The sequence below is a fragment of the Calonectris borealis genome, chromosome 13 (genome assembly GCF_964195595.1).
Source record: "Calonectris borealis chromosome 13, bCalBor7.hap1.2, whole genome shotgun sequence".
Taxonomy (NCBI): Eukaryota; Metazoa; Chordata; class Aves; order Procellariiformes; family Procellariidae; genus Calonectris; species Calonectris borealis.
In genome coordinates, this window is record NC_134324.1 from 7,801,822 (window position 1) to 7,817,857 (window position 16,036).

General features: G+C 46.1%; 1 protein-coding gene across 1 annotated transcript in view; it reads left to right on the forward strand.

Annotated features, from left to right (window-relative positions):
* Positions 1-1,253: 1,253 nt before the first annotated feature.
* FGF13 (fibroblast growth factor 13) overlaps positions 1,254-16,036 on the forward strand; it is a 260,049-nt gene continuing 245,266 nt past the window's right edge. Inside the window, exon 1 of the mRNA XM_075161996.1 lies at positions 1,254-1,518. Coding sequence (XP_075018097.1) covers positions 1,470-1,518 — 49 coding nt within the window. The 5' untranslated portion in view covers positions 1,254-1,469. The remainder of the gene's footprint in view (positions 1,519-16,036) is intronic.

The window sequence follows — 16,036 nt, forward strand, 5'->3', positions numbered from 1 at the left end:
AGGCCACTTTGGGGGGAGTTGGGGGAGTCCGGCTGCCGCACCGAGGGGCTCCCCGAGGCACTTCGCGGCTCGCCCTTCCCAGCACTTTATTTTCGGCGCTGCCGAGCAGGGCCAGGCTCCAAGGGGCACGGGCTGCATCGGGTTTCCCCCTCCCTCCCTCTCTCCCTGCGCGGCCCGCGGGGGGCAGAGGATGGGTGGCCGCGAACCGCGCTCCCTCCCCCGACGGCGGCCCCGGGCGTAGGAAGTTTTGCCCCCGCCGAGGAGGACGGGGCGGGGGGGGGGGAGCAATTTTGTCGCACAGGTAAGAGGCGCTTCGGCTGCTCTTCCTCCTCCTCGAGGGGGGATGGGGGAGAGGCAGGGAGGAGGGTGAGCCCCGTCCCACACTTCGGGGCAGAGCAGCAGGGCTGGGAGCGGGACGGCGCAGGCTCTGCGTGTTCCCCGGTGAAAGGGAGCCCGATGCCCCCTTTTTCCCTCCAGGTCCCCCCCGCAGTGTCCCCCGGCTCTTCGCACTCCCGCGACGGCAGCAACAGGCTGCCGAGCTCGGGACCGGGCGATGCTGGGGGCCACAGCCCCGGGACCAGAGCCTCCCTTTGTGGCATGGGGAGGGTGGGAGCGGCTCCCCAAGGGGAGGGCAGGCCGGGTCTGTGCCACCCCCAGCCCGGCGCTGGGGCACCGTCCCGGGGCTGGAGGGGAGCAGGGATTTGTGTTGCCCCCTTCGGTACTGTTTCATGGGGGCGCGGGCTGGATGATGGGGAAGGGGATGCGCGGACCCGGCGGGGCTGGAGGGAGCAGCTCTAGCTCCAGCCTTCTTTGCTGCCGGCGAGCGTAAACCTGCCGCCTCTTCTGCAGTGCTGGGGACTCGCGTTCTCCTCCTCCCATCCGCGGCTGCAGCTCTGCTGCTCCATCCCATTATTATTAGGGGAGGATGCGAGGAAAAAAAAAAAAAACCGGAAAAAAAAAAACCCAACCCGAAAACGCAACACACCCAAGCAAACAACCAACCCCCCGCTCCAACTCACGGTACCCCCCCACACCCCCCCCGGTCGGTGGGACTTCCAGGACCGGCTGCGCTTCCCTGGCCCTGGGGAGGGGAGGCAGAGCCGGGGAGGCGGGGGGAAGGAGGGGGCCGGGGCCAGGCAGATACACAGAGGGAAAATCGCTTTTGTCTCCGGCACGGCGAGCGGCGCAGGGGCTCGGTGCTGCGGCTGCCGGAGCCCCCCGCTCACCGCCCCGCTCCGCTCCCGCAGGCACCGCGGCGGCGCCGCCGGGCTCCGAGGCACCGCGCCGGGGAGCGGGCAGCTCGCCGGCTCCTGAATTTTCCCCCACCTCCCCTTCTGTTGGTGTTATTTCTGCCTTTTCGGCGTAGAGGATCCCCCACACGCACGCACGCTGCCCCCCGCCCGAGGTTTCTTTGGGTCCAGCCGGAATCCGCGACGCTCCCGGGGATTTTCCCACCCAAGCTGGGGTCTATGAGCGGGAAGGTGATCAAGCCCAAAGAAGAGAAAGATGCTTCCAAGGGTAAGGCAGGCGCAGCCGCTCCGATAAACAGCATGTTCCCCGGCCCGACCGCGGACGGCCCGACCTTACCGGGCTGGGAGGGGGGGCACTGCTCCGGTGAAAGTCGGGGGACCCCCGCCCCGGGCACGGGTGGGGAATCGGCGCCCGGCTGTGCCCGGCGTGCGGGGCGCTGCACCGGCACGGGGAGCGGGGGCCCGGCTCAATGCGGCACCGGCGAAAGTAAGTGCCCCCCCTCCGCCGGGGGGAGCCGGCTCGGCCGCGCCGCCTCCCCTGCCGCGGGCCGGGCGGGTGCTCGGCGCTGCAGGCGGCCCCGGCTGGGGCGGCGGAGCGGGGAGCCATCGCCATGGAGACGCGGAGCCGGGGCACCGCCGGTGCCGAGGGGCGGGGGTTGCATGCGGACCCCCCAGCCGGGGCTGGGCACGGAGGAAGCTGCCGCAACCCGGCTCGCCCCCGGCCCCAGCAGGACCGGCGGGGCAGCTGGGGGCACGCAGGGGGCGGGGTGCCCTCTCCGAGGGTGCATGCCTGGGTTGGGGGGCTACGGTGCCGATCTGCGAGGGTGCATGCGGGGTGTTCCTCTCCGGGGGGTGCATGCCCGGGGGGGCCGGAGTGCCCCTGCATGCACAGGTGGTTGTGCCCCCCTCTCGGGCCGGCTGGCATCCCCCGCGCAGCTCGCTGTGCGGTGGTACCTGCGCTCAGGGCTGTAGCAGTGCGTTCGGTCAGGAGCTGGTCTGTGTGCGCGGGGTCTCTCTCCAGGAATAGTTTTTCTGTGTATTTGTAGATAAATCCGTGTATCTTCTCAAACGTGCATCTACGCGGTAGGCTGGTGCTGGGGGGATACCCAGGTGAAGGGTACGCTCTTGGCCTCCCTGAAAGAGGAAAAAACTGCTCCTTATTTACTAGTTTTATAAAATGTAATGGGCACTTTTCTGGCATTTACTTTTTTAGCAGCCTGAGAGGCCAAATCAAAACAATTCATCCTTTCTATGGTGTTTTCAAAACTTTTTTGGTTTCTTGATTTTGAAAGTTTGTGTTTAACACTATATTTTTGAGACCTTTTTTGTTTTGGGTTTTTTTTTTAATGTTCTTTTTTCCCCTAACTCTGTCTTTCCAGTTCTATGTTATGTCTTATGTTCAAAACCTTAGCGTTTTCTTCAGGGTTTTTTTTTTTTTAATTTTTCACAACAACAAAATAAAGTTCACCATTCAGATGCATTGCAAAACCTTACATTTTCTAAATAAATAGTTTTTTGTCTTTATTTTCTTTGATGTTGAGTATTTTTTTTATGGTGGCCTTATTCACTAAAATGCTCTTTAAATAATTTATTACGCAATGCAGAACAAAAGATTCCTGCCTTTCTGAGGAATTATTTTGCATGATTTAGAACTGTGTTATAAACCTACACAAAAAGAATTTGCCATACTTGTGGTATACTGGCTTGAAAGCTTGTTTTTTAAATCAAACTTATATTATTCCATTTTGTGCTATGATTACAAGTTTTAATGACTTTTTAACTTCGTGTTTGAAATTGCCTGTGTATAGGTTTTGGGACATAGGGATATTTCAGAACAGTGGGGGAAAGGCATTTTTATCTGCTGTTAATGAGTCAGTAATGACTTAAACGTGCAAGGCTGTGATTCCTGTGGTGATAGTGTACCAGAAAGTGTATGTTCTGAGAATCCAAAAAAACCCAGTTGAAGCTGATACTCTGCTTCCAGGAGATGTTGGTTCGGTCTTTGAGCTCATATAAAAACTTTCTCCGTTATTACAAAGTAAAAAGGCAGTTTTAGATACAGCAGTAGGAGCCGGTACATGTATGAGGTGGTTTGGTACTGCTGCAGAAAAGTGAGTGATGGTTACGGTCTGTGAAATATGCTTTTAAAAAGGGTTCAGGTACAGAGGTAAGGAGGTGGTATTTACCAGTTAATGTATAGGCTGCATGGCCTTCTTCAGCCTCTTGTGTCGTAGACTAAAATAGGAAATGTTTTTCCCTCTGAACCACCTGAATTTTCTTTTGGTGATTGGGAATGTTATTGCTCTGAAGGGAATGTTTAATCCGGATCTAGCCATAGTAAAAACAGGCTGCTTTTTTTTTTTTTTTTAAATATACAATGAAACCGTAATTTGTCTGGAAAGGATGGGATACCATTTCCTGCATATTTCTGCAGCTATACTGTGGCACTGGGTATACGTCAGTCCTGAAAGAAGCCTGTATGTTTTTGAGTTAGTTAACCACTCTTTCAAAGAACAACGTTAATCAAGTTTCATATGAGAGTAGCTTATTGTGGTATATGTTGATGCACCCCACGTTCTGTAAGATATCCGATGTAATTTTAATACCTGCTGTAAATGCAGGTGTCCAAGGGCTGTATTTGCATAATAAATGTGGAGTACTTTGTTAGCGAGAATAGTGTCAGCCTTTCTTACTCCTGAAGCTTTCTTATGCATTACAGGGTCGTGCATGAGATGAGACTTTGCTGTAGCTCTCTACGGAACTTGGGGAGGGCCATATTCAGCCCTAAAGTAAGGAGCTGCTTTGTGTAAGTTATCAAATGGCACTTTCTACAACCAGCTTTTGGGGTGGGTCTTTGTAGAAAAGCCTGATTTATACAGAACCTTGAAAGGCCATGGATTTTGGTAGGAATCGGCACAATCCAGTGCAAGTAGTTACTGTCTTGCAATGGGTATTTTCAGTTAAATTACCCTCTCTGTGGTAGGTGTCAGTGGAGTTGAGCAGGTGTAACAGAAGTATCAAAATCTGTTTTTAAAGCAATAGGCTTTTTCACATCTTTAGCCAAAGAGGAAAGTAACTGCTCGCTTTAGAGTTTGTTGGCTCCACTTACGAGTCCTGCATAGAAAACCCAGTTTTGCTCAAAATTTGGCTGCTTTTAAAACTGGCTGTGGATGTTTGAGAATTAGCTATCCCAATCTAGATAAAGCTTATGGATTAACATAATGAAGTCAGGGATGTGCACCTTTACTTCCTGCAAAATGCTGCATTAACTGCAAATGTATATGTTAAGATTATGGCATTGATTTTCTTTTTTCTTTAATTATTTTTTTTTTTTTAACTGAGTGGGTTTAGAGAGCTGCAGGATACCGTAAGCCCAGGTAGCCTCCAAGCTTCCTCACAGAGGTAGATTGGCAGTGCTGCTGCTCCAAAGTGGGGGCTGTTTGTGGTAGCAAGCGGCTTGTTTCCGAGAGCAGCCTTGTCCCAGCTGTGTTGGTGGTTTCAAGCATGGGGCAGGTTCCCGTGTCTCTTCTCACTTTGCACTCTTTCTAGGGTTAGCAGGAGTATGAGGATCTGGGTAACAACAGCTCAGCATCCTGCAGTGGTAGTCTGGTGGTTGGTAAAGCTCCTCTTCAATGGAAGGTAGTTACGTGCTCCAGAAATACCTCTAGGTACGTTCGCGTGGGCATCAGTGCAGTTCCCACCAGTCGGGTCCTTTTCCTGCCACATGGCTGGTGTGCGGAGAGCTGCGTGTGTGGCAGGACAGGTGACTTTCCCCAATTCTCCCTCAAAAAGCTTTTGCTTTGCACTTTGAGAACAGTATGTCCAGTGTCCCCAGCGAGTCTTGGGGTTGTATCAACACAACCTATTTTGAATGAAATATTTGTTAACCTTTTATTTGGGGGAGAGGCATGGGGCAGTAGGAGAATATAGGGCATTAGAAAGTGAGCTAAGACCTGCTGAAATCTTTGGATCTGGGCCTTAAAGAGCTCGTGCTGTCTGGTATTACAGCCAGACTCTTTCCAGAGGCTGCTTTGCAATTTGTGTGGCTCTTCCAAGGAAAGTCAAGGGACGGAGTAGAGAATCTGAAACTAAATCCGAGGAATGGATTCATCTGAATTTGTTTTTCTTTTTAGCGGTTGGATTATATACTGTTGCCTTCCCCGTTGAGGCAGATGCAGGGGGGTCTTTTCCTGTCACTGTGCTCTCACTGCAAGAAACTTTGATAGCTTTGCCCAGATGTCTGATAACCTCAACTATAAGCAGTGAGAAAATGCAGAGTATATTTTCTTCTCCACAAAGCAAAATAGGAGGAGTAATTTTGAAGCTGATAGCTTCTAATCTGAGAAGAGTGTCTTGAAATAGTGACAGTAAGGGTGAAGACTTTGGAAGTATAGGTACTATTCTATTTTAGTGACGGCAGAAAACAAAGCACTTGAAGCACTTGGCAGGAAAAACAGAAGTCAGAATTTTGAGGTATCTATTACTGCTTTTCCTGGCTTTATGGGAATATAATATAATGCAGCTTATGATTGAAAGGTCTGTAGAAAAGCTGACAAAAATAAAGCAGCTGATCTCAACAGTTATATTTCTATAGTACTGAATCATGAGAAAGTAACTTACTTCAGGGACTGAAGAAGAACAGTGCAGAGGCAACATGTAAGCTGACCATGTCTTGGTCTGAGTCCACTGAATCAAAATTAGCAGCAAGAGCAGACCCGTGTGAGAAGGGGGAAGGGAGCACGGTGCTAGCACCCTTATCTGCTGCTTGGCCAGCTCAGGTGGGAGGCAGGGCATTTCTTTGTCTTTTCATCAGAAGTTTGGGTGCCAATTCTTTTGCATCCCAGACAGAAAGCCCCAGCAAACTTCACCAGCAGCCACAGCTTGACACATGAACTTGAGTCTCCGTTCAGGCAGATGTTTGCCAGCAGTAGATTGGGTCTTACTGTGGTCAGCTGGTGCTATTGACTTACGCATGAGAACTTGTGTCTGTATCATAAACATTTAATGACACTAAAGAATGAGTAGTTAAACTCAATGGTTTTATTTTGTTCACTTCACATTAGAAAGCTCCGTGCCTCCTGTCTGAAATTGGAGATTGCAGATCCAGTTTGAATAGATGCCTGCATTGCCCACTGGAAAGCGACAGCCAAAATCTGAAGCACGACCCACCCCATCCTGGATATTAATGCTGCAGGTTACAATAGATACTCAGCTCTTGGCTGAGGTCCTGATCCATTCAAAATTCCCATTGACACCAGTGGGAGTTCTCTGTGTCTGCCTGTGGCATTGCCTCTGATTAGTGGGTGGCTGTTAATGTGCCCATGCTTGGAATATTTACAGTAACTACCTCCTGTTATGACTCATTATCTGTGACTGGTTTTGGTTCCACAAACTACAGTAACTCTTTATAAAAGATACATTTATAAAAGAAACATCCTTCCCTCTAAATCCCGAGGCAGTGGTCCCTGACATCTGTCGGTGAAATGCCAGCAATTAGAAAAGGGAAGTGGCCTTTGAGATCAAGATGCTGGCACATTTGTGCCGATGCTCTGTAACGGTTTTTAGTGTTAGCTGAAGAAACGCACATTAAGGCAGTATTTTTAGGGACACGCTCCAAATTCTGGGGTTTGTGATACTGTCGGTTCTCATATGGCTGCTGTCGACGGCAAAGAACTTGTATTGTATGGAAGGTAGTAAAAAATAGTTGTCTTTTTTGCTTTTAGAGGAGGGAAACTTAATAATAGTTGCTTCTTGGCAGATGCCAAATCTCATCTTCAAAGGAAAGACTCCCAGGCAGATGAAGCCTGGGGGATGAGTAGCCCCACAGAGCATTGCAGGGGGCTGCAAAGGGGTGAGTACCAGCATCCACAGCAGATGCATAAGAATTTGTATGGCTCAGGCTTCTGGCATCTCTGGTCTGTGGCCACCCACAACATGCTGGAGACTTGTCATTAAATGTATTTGTGCCATTTACTGTGAGTTCCTGCAAGGCATTGGTCTTTCCCCTACGCTTTGGGAATTTTGTGCTGCAGTGTAGTCTTGGGTCAAATGAATGTTAATTTTCTTCCTCTGTTCCTCTTTGTGTGTTATTGCTATAGGGTATTTAGGAAAAGAGATGGCTCCAGAGTTATATGAACCACTTCCTCAGGAGCAAAGATGTGGCAAATTCTGTTCCTCAGTCTCTTCCCTGCAAGCAGTGAATCCACGCTTTTATAAAATCCTCTGTGCCTCTAGATGTGCGGTCAATCCTGTGTACAAACAAAACATTTGTAAATCTGGGAGGACAAGCTTCCCATCCTAGACAACCTACAGCTAAGGATTTTCAGACCAGGATCTTTGTGTTTGTGAGTTAATGTATATTGGAGAGGAATTGCTCTGATTACTGGATGCTTTTGCAGATTCAGCAGTTTCAGATCTATTTTGTGGGACTGCAGCTTTCTTAGCCACTTGGATCCCTCTTAGTTGAGTCTGGCTCTAGGGTCTGTGTGCCCCAAACTTTGTTTTTCTTTCCTCAGCTATGTCCCTTGGCCTAAAAATTTCCCCACTTTTCCCAAAACATGTCTTGGCCAAGCTTGTATGAAAAGATATATATTAAAAACCAAAATGAAACAACTAAAGGAGTATGTTATTTACAATAATCCTTTTACTTTTTTGTGTGGTAACTTGGGTAAAGGGTTTCCTTGAATTGGCTGGTCTGGTTTCTTGCTCAATATTTGTATTGTTTTGCTGAGAGAAATGAAGGCAAAAATAATTTGAATTGCACCCTCAGGCAGGTAACAATTCAGTTCTTTTCATGAAGAGAGTGTAAAGTGAGACTGTTCTCCGCTTAATTAGTTTTGCGAGAGTGATGTATAAGGCAAGGTCAGTGCTAAAGGAAGAAAGGGCTGGCATGGATTGAATGCTGCTTACATTGTTTGAATAATTAGAGCATCACTCTGAGGTGGGAGGGAGCAGAGGGACTGAAATGAAGTGGGAAGAAGAGATATTCCTGAAATAGCAATCGAATTGCCATTGGTCTGGGTTGCATCACACATACGCTGTTCAAGATCGATTAAATCTGAACTAGTGGTGGTTCATTACCTTTGACGCTGTGGTTGTGATTGTAGCTGAAATCAAGGTGTATTTATAGAGATTACTCTGTTCTGTGGCCCAAGTAATCTCTAGATGCTTTTCAACTGTGGCTTGACGTAATTGATACAAGGCTCTGTTGGTTGCTTTAGGAATAAATTGTTTAACCAGTACTTGGTATTTTTGATACATGTACTTTTAGTTACCACCTGATTTAGGACAACTTTCTTTTGTCTTAGTGGGATCAGATCAAATTTATGCATCATATAATCCTCATCTGACCTGAGTGGTCCACAGGCATTTGCTGGCTTTTGTGCTTCACTTCTGTGCATCAGTCTTAGATGCCAGCACAGGGAATCCAGTGGCATTGCTGTACTTCTCTGGTGGACTTCTGTCTCCCTGTTTGTGGAAGCTTTAACAACTGAGCCTGGCATCGCAGATGCGGGATTTCATCAGCAGTAGTGGTAGTACCCATGTGATTATTTCTCTAATCTTCTTCCTCCTCCATCCCCTTAAAACATACTGTGCCAAGAGGGAAAATACTGGCGCGGGGGGTTGACCTTGGCCAGCTGCCAGACACCCACCCAGCCCCTCTATCACCCACCCTCCTCAACGGGACAGGGGGAGAAAATGAGATGGAAAAACTCATGGGTTGAGATGATAAAGACAGAGGGAGATCGCTTACTAATTACCGTCAAAACAACCTTGACTTGGGAAAAAATAATTTATTGCCGATTAAAATAGAGTTGGATGGTGAGAAATAAAGACAAAAACTAAAACACCTTCCCCGCTCCCCTTGCTTTTCCCCAGGCTCAACTTCACTCCTTCATTCCCAACTCCTGTACCTCCTCCCCCCCCAGCAGTGCAGCAGGGGTGGGGAATGGGGGTTGTGGTCAGCCCATAGCCGTTCCCCTCTGCCGCTCCTCACGCTTTTCCCCTGCCCCAGGGTGGGTCCCTCCCATGAGCTGCAGTCCTTCAGAATAAACCTGCTCCGGCGTGGGCTCTCCACGGGCTGCTGTTCCCTCAGGAAATATCCACCTGCTCCAGCCTGGGGTCCTGCACCTGCTCCCCCGTGTTTTCCCCAAGGGCTGCAGGGGAATCCGGGGCCTGGAGCACCTCCTCCCCCCCTCCTTCGCTGGCCCTGGCGCTCCCGGGACTGCTGCTCACACCTTCCCCCTCGCTCCTCCCTGCCGGGCAGCGTTTTTCCCTGTCTCCAACACGCTTTCCCGGGGCACCACCAGCGTGGCTGCCGGGCTCGGCTGTGCCCTGTGGTGGGGCCGCCGTGGAACCGGCTGGAACTGGCCAGAACCGGCTGTGTCCGGCTCGGGGCAGCCCCGGCCTCGCCTCACAGAGGCCCCTGCTGATGACACCTGGGCACCGGCAGACAATTCAACTTGTGTGGTGACTTGGTGACAGAGAGGGCTTTATGGCTCGGCCTCAACTTCTGATGACGAAGGCCACCTGCTGATTGCACTTCTCATTAGTGAAAGGAATTAAACAGAAAATTCCCTCTTTCTCCTGGAAGAAGGCGGCTGTTCCCGTTGTGTCAGCGGTTTCACCTGGGACTTCGGCTCCTCAGGCAGAAGAAGGAGGTGATGGCCGTGAGCTCTCCAGTCCAGGAGGTTCACACAGGTTTTTTTCACATGCTTTTTTTCATTATAGAAGTTTAGGAGTTCTGAACAGTTTCCCCCTGCCCCCTGTAGCCTGTATTTGCAAATCCAGTGGTAATTAGCACTAATCTGGTTTTGATTTTTCTGTTAATTTTATGCATTGAATCCTCAGAGTTTTTCCTCTTCCGTTGGAGGTGACTTTTTCCTCAAATTTTAGAAGTATTTCTGATTTTTGTTAAATGAAGGGAAAAAGTGCAGGACTTTTTTTTGCATAAAATAAGAAAGATGCAATGTATGAAAGAACCAGAAAGGAAAGCTTAACAGCCGGTAGGAGAAGGAGCGTTGCAGAATGAGCTCCAAGTGACCCGCAGCACGTCATCTCCTCGCGCCCGACCTCAAACACTCTCTTACAGAGACACAAGTGGAGAGAGAGCTTTCTTCTGATTTTGTTTTTTCAGCCATTTTTTCAGGAGTTATCAAAATCTAAGAAGGTGATAGGCACTTCTTTTTTTTTTCCCCTTGCATATCTATGTAGTTCACTGGTACTGGCCGCAATGTTTGTTCAAGTAGCTTAGGCTGGATTTACTTCTACATGTTGTCAATGTGCTGTCAAATTGCTTACGTAGAAACATTTTTTCTTTGGATTTTACATCTGCTGTGAATTTCTGTATGGCTTTCATGTTCAATAGACATACAAATTTCTTATGTTGCTCTTATATGTCAATCTGCCCAAGCTGTGCTGCAATGCTGTCTTGAAAATGTTAAATTTTTTAATTGTAATTACACACACTGCTCCGAACTGCTGTCACTTATACTTTGTTCCTCCAAGTGCTGCAAGAGCATAAGAAACTATGATGGAGCCAATTGCCACTGCAAGCCATTGTCACTTCTTATGGGGTGCAGAACTGGAATACCTGAACTGTGAAAGTCTCTTTTCTAGTGAAATAAAGATGTGGTGGTATTTTTGGGAGTTGTAGTATTGGTGGGAATTGCAGGCATATGCATTTCCTGGGGGAATCATGATTTGTGGTTGTTTGAGACCATCCTGTAGTGCAAGTGTTCCCTCCTACCCGCCGCTGCAGATGTTGAAGTAGTATTTCTTCTGACTGTATATAGGAGAAAGGTCTCTGCAACCACACTGATGTACAGTCAGTGCAGGTTTGTCATGTGCTCTACTTTACGTTTGCTTCTCATCTTGCTTACCAGTGACTGAACGTTCAGAGTCTGCCAAAAATAGCTAACTGTTTTCAAGTGATTGGGCAAGGAGAACTGGAACGACTTTCATTTGCTGCTCTTCTTTTCTCTTCTCCCCCCTCTGCCCCGTGTTTGCTTTCTGAAGACAGGATGTTTTTTTCATTTATTTTGGTGGAAGTCATTAAAAGGTGGTAAAAGTGAAATAAATCAAAAGGAATCGAATGGCAAGTCTCCTCTCGATCACCTAACAGGAAGGCTACAGCAGCAGAAAGACTGTGATGCCGGTTCCAGGAGCTGAGAAAAGATTTCTGGGATGAAGTGTGACCTGTTTCTGTTCCACTCCAGCGTCGGGATACTTCCTGGCCAGGGAGGCTGATAAAGCAATAAGTCTATTTTAATGCTGGAGTTTGGTTGGTATCTGGCCTGTTGAGCTTACAGGCTTGTGTTACTTGGCCACTGGGAAGCTGCATTTTTGGTTTCTTTGGCTGGAAGAGGGGTTTTGGGTTTTTTTGTTTGTTTGTTTTGGGGTTGTGTTTTTTTTTTCTTTTCAAAATATCAGTACAGAAACCAGTTTTCAGGTTTTGTTTTTATAATCGTGTCTTTACGAGGAATTTCTATTGCATGATTTCTGGGATGTTGGGAGTAACAAACTGGTATAAATAATAGTCTTTTCATATAGGGTGTCCAAGTAGTAGGCGATGGAAAGGAGCGAAAGCTTTGTGGATATTCATGCAGTAACTCATATATAAGGAGAGAACAGAGCGGAAGACAGGAGGAAGGCAAAACTGTACTTCTTCCTAGTAGCACATTTAAGAACAGTAGAGGTTCCTGTTTAGGGTCCTTAATTTAAGTGGCAGCAATGGATGCAGAGGAGAGCAGGATTATGCAGAGCTGTGAAAACTGTCAATTCTGTTTCATGGCAACTTTCAGGGTTTAAACATTTGTATTTGTTCCCCTGTTGGGACATAAGTAAAACTTCTTTGAAGCCACTCAGGAAAAAGAGGTATATCAGGATTATTTTAAGGAAAAAGACCTGTCAGGTTTTCCATCTGTGTCCTTGTTCCACCCTTGATCTGAGAAGCCCTCCAGTCAAAACTGGGATGTTTTTGCAAGACTTTTGACTATTATCAGAAAAATTGGTAAGGCACTTCTGAACAATGTTAGCAGTAGATTTTGAAATATGAGAGTTTTTTAAAAAAAAAAAGAGCACAATTTCAAGTCAGTGGCATGGAGGATGGCAGGAGGCTTATGTGCCTTTTGGACTGGAAGTGTCTTGTTTTTATTTCACTGCATATTGTATGGTGAAGGATGAACTTTCAATTGCTTTGCGATTTGTGGAAGGAATAAGAGATGCCAGGATGAAAATGCAAGGGGAAGAAAGTGTGATGGAGTGGCAGGAGAAAGCAAATCCCGTGAAACTTTGAACGGGAGAAAATTAGCTTTGAAAAGGCTCTGGAGTGCACGAGGAAGCTGAAAAATGTAATGGAAGAGAGGATATTATGGGCATAATTTATCACTGTTTCCAGGAGTGTAATAATAGCCTGGCTATGTATTTTCTCACTGCTTAGTGTGGATTTATGAAGACCAGACAAGAAGCGATGAGGGTGGCTGAGGCAGGAAGTGATCAGTGGAAAGAGTTTCAGTGGAGTCAGGGTCAAGGGAGAGCCGAAGTTAGCAATGACACAGAGATGGAGATAGAGAGGCACAAGGAGGAAAAGGAGCTTATGAATTTGCTGCAACTCCAAGGCTTTTCATAAGAGGACCAAAGATACGGGTTTATCATCACTGTTGGCAGATCAGGCAAAACCATTAGTATTTGAGCCACTGAAGCTGTTGCAAATACTGAGCGTATAAAGAGAAATACCCTTGCGTACCGGGTTAACTCACCGAGTTTATTGCCTGAGTAGCTTTTCTACCAGTTGGGTGTTCTGCAGATTGTCAGAAAAGCACCAAAATTGTAAAGTGGCAGGAGAGGCTGAACTTCTAATCAAGAGAGACAGAGCTGGGCTTACAAACTAAAAAAAGAAAAAAAAAAAAAAAAGGTAGTTAAATAGCTACATTGAAAATAGAAGAAAGGAGACCCAGCTCTATGTGGTGTGTAGTGGTCTGGTCAGTCAGAGCTCAAGGATCTAAAGAAATTGTCATCGAGACTGATTTTTCACCTCTTCAATGTACTAACCTGGGAGTATCTTTGTGTTGCTTATTAAAATCTGTGTCTTACATATTTTGGTTCAAACACCCAAGAATGAAACTATTTGTTTAAACAAAGCCTTCAAATCGTCTTCCTTCTATGTTTGAGTTTCACAGAGTCTGGCTCCCCATTTAATAAAAAAAAAAAAAAATTCTATCCTGGACTTGCACCAGGTTGAGACAACTGCTACGCTACTAACCAGGCCTGTGAAAGCCCACATGTTGCACCAGTGTCAGTGAGCCTTGTGACCCCCAAAAGTGAAGTCTGGAATTACTACTTGATTTTTTTTTTTTTTTTTTTTTAAAGCTGGGGAACTCTGTCACAGAGAGGATGAATACATTTACTGGTGTGTTGAAGGTAATGTGGCGGTACCTGCAAATTTCCATTGAATTCAAACTGTGCACTTCTACCAAACTTACCTGACTAATTATCAGATATAATTATTTGGGATTTGGAGGCCAAATCTTGCTTTCACTGATAAAGCAGCTTGAAAGAAAATTTAGGCGTTTGTAGTTTCTAATGGCATAAACAGGTTAACTTCTGTAGTAGTACTGAAAGCAAAGACTCCCCAACAGCCATGTCTTTGAAACTCTTAGCAGTAATACCAGGCTGTAGTGAAAGCACACAGGTTTGACAACCTAAAACGTAGCAAAAAACCTTGACAATCTGTCCTGCAAGGTGCCAAGCATCTCTACTTTTCATTTACCTGAAAACCCTTAGCGCTCTGGTTTGGGCCCTGTATCAGTGAATGTCACATATTCTGTCATGTCATGTTCCCACTATCACAAATTCTTACACTAAATGTATTTCAGAAGGAGCAATTGACTGTGTATGAGGAAGACTGAGTGAGTGACAAAAGGCTTATAAAAAAAATCAACAAAACATACCACACTTTCATCCCTCTCATTCAGACATGTATGAATGAGCTGTGTCAAGGTAGTACCTCTATTACTAAGAGGAGTTGTTAAAATTGTTGCTATTAATTCATCAGCAAATTATTACACTCAATGTGAAGCAGGACAAACACCCTATTCTTTTATCTCTTTTCTTAAAGTGCTTTGTCCTCCTTGGTAGGATCTCTAATTACTGTTTTTATTACTGCTTTAAACATTTTAAACTATCACTGTGCATGGGATGTGTTTGAATAACTCTACCGGTAAGAGACTTTGATAGCTCATCTGTGTTTATTTGGCTGACACCTCATAAAGAGCAGAACTTGAACCAGTACGGTCTTGTCACGTTAGATTGAAACACGGTTTGTGCTGCTCGGTGTCAGTCTTGCTGAGTAATACCCTCAGTGGGAGTGTGATATGCTTTGCATTTCATGGTGCTGACCACTGTTGTGATGAATGAAGGATGAATATTTTAAATGTTGGGTCTCTTTTTCATTTTTTTTTTCTTTAGAAAGAGTAGTTGAATCAATGTTGTGGTTTAAAATAAGCCTGAAAATAGCTAGAACAACCTGTAAATTTTGTATTGAGGCTTGATTCTGCGATGTGGGATTTCTGCGTGTAGGATGAATTGCCATGATAGTTCCAGTGATTTTAATGGAGACTGAAGTATATAAGACAAATAGAGTTGGCTCCTGAAATCTGATCTTGCAAATCAGTAGAAAACCCTGTCGGTGAATAAAAGGTAGCAGAATCCTGTGTTTAGTTTGCATCTTCAAAGATCGCCTGGAAGATGCTGCAACTGAAACAGTGTGGCATGAAATTTTACAATGTACTATGCTGGATGGCTTTGGAGGCAGCTGCTGCTTCTCTGCTGCTTTTCCAGTTCCACTGTATTATAGTAGTTTGTGCTTCAAAATTTGGCTTTGGGAATTATGGTATCAAAAGTGTGAAATTCCGTCTCTTCCATTCTCTTCATATTTATCTCTCCCTTATTTATACTTTATCTTTATCCACAAGCATACGGATTATTGACGCAAAGGTCTTGAAGGATGGTTATACCTTGATATTCCAGTGGGAATAGAGTCTTTAAAAGGTGGTGGCATCAATTTTTGGCCCTGACTGTCTAATACCACCACAAAATATGGAAATGTTAGTTTTATGTGCATTTTCTAATCAATATTCAGATTTGCAATATGCTATAGGATGTCTCTGTGTTTTACCATGTCGAGAGAATGGCTCATGCTTTATAAATTCAAGCTAATACTACTTTGATTAGTGTAAGTTTATTGCCAGATAAACAATATCTTTACATGATATTACTGTGCTTGTAGGCTTAATACCCTTGCTGCACTGATATGAAAAATCAGTGGGTTGGCTGATGATTAGACCCAGCTAACGCGGCGTCTCAGAGCACCAAGCAGTTTGAAGCTTACAATCGAACTGAGGGATGAAACCAGATCTGTTTTTGTTTTGAACTTTTAAGTCTCATAGCAATGAAGCGGGCTGCCCTAGTCTACGCAGCTTTATTTTCCAAGATGTAATTATTCCTTGCTCACTGACTTGAGTAAATCAATTAAAACTCCGTGTGTGTGTAACAAGGCTTTGACGTAAGCTAATTGATCAGGACATGCAGGCATATGAGAAAGGCGTGGGGCAGGTTTTAAAGTAGAAGACTGAAACTTCATGAGCTTTCTTTTGATGTGGTGTGGTGGTAGCTAAGTTCCCATCTTCTGTAATAACAGACTTTTCTCTGGGTGCTGTGGTATTAAACACTCCTCTTGTACTCAGGTTAGTCTCTTTTCAGCCTGTCCTATAGGAGTCGGGTCGTGT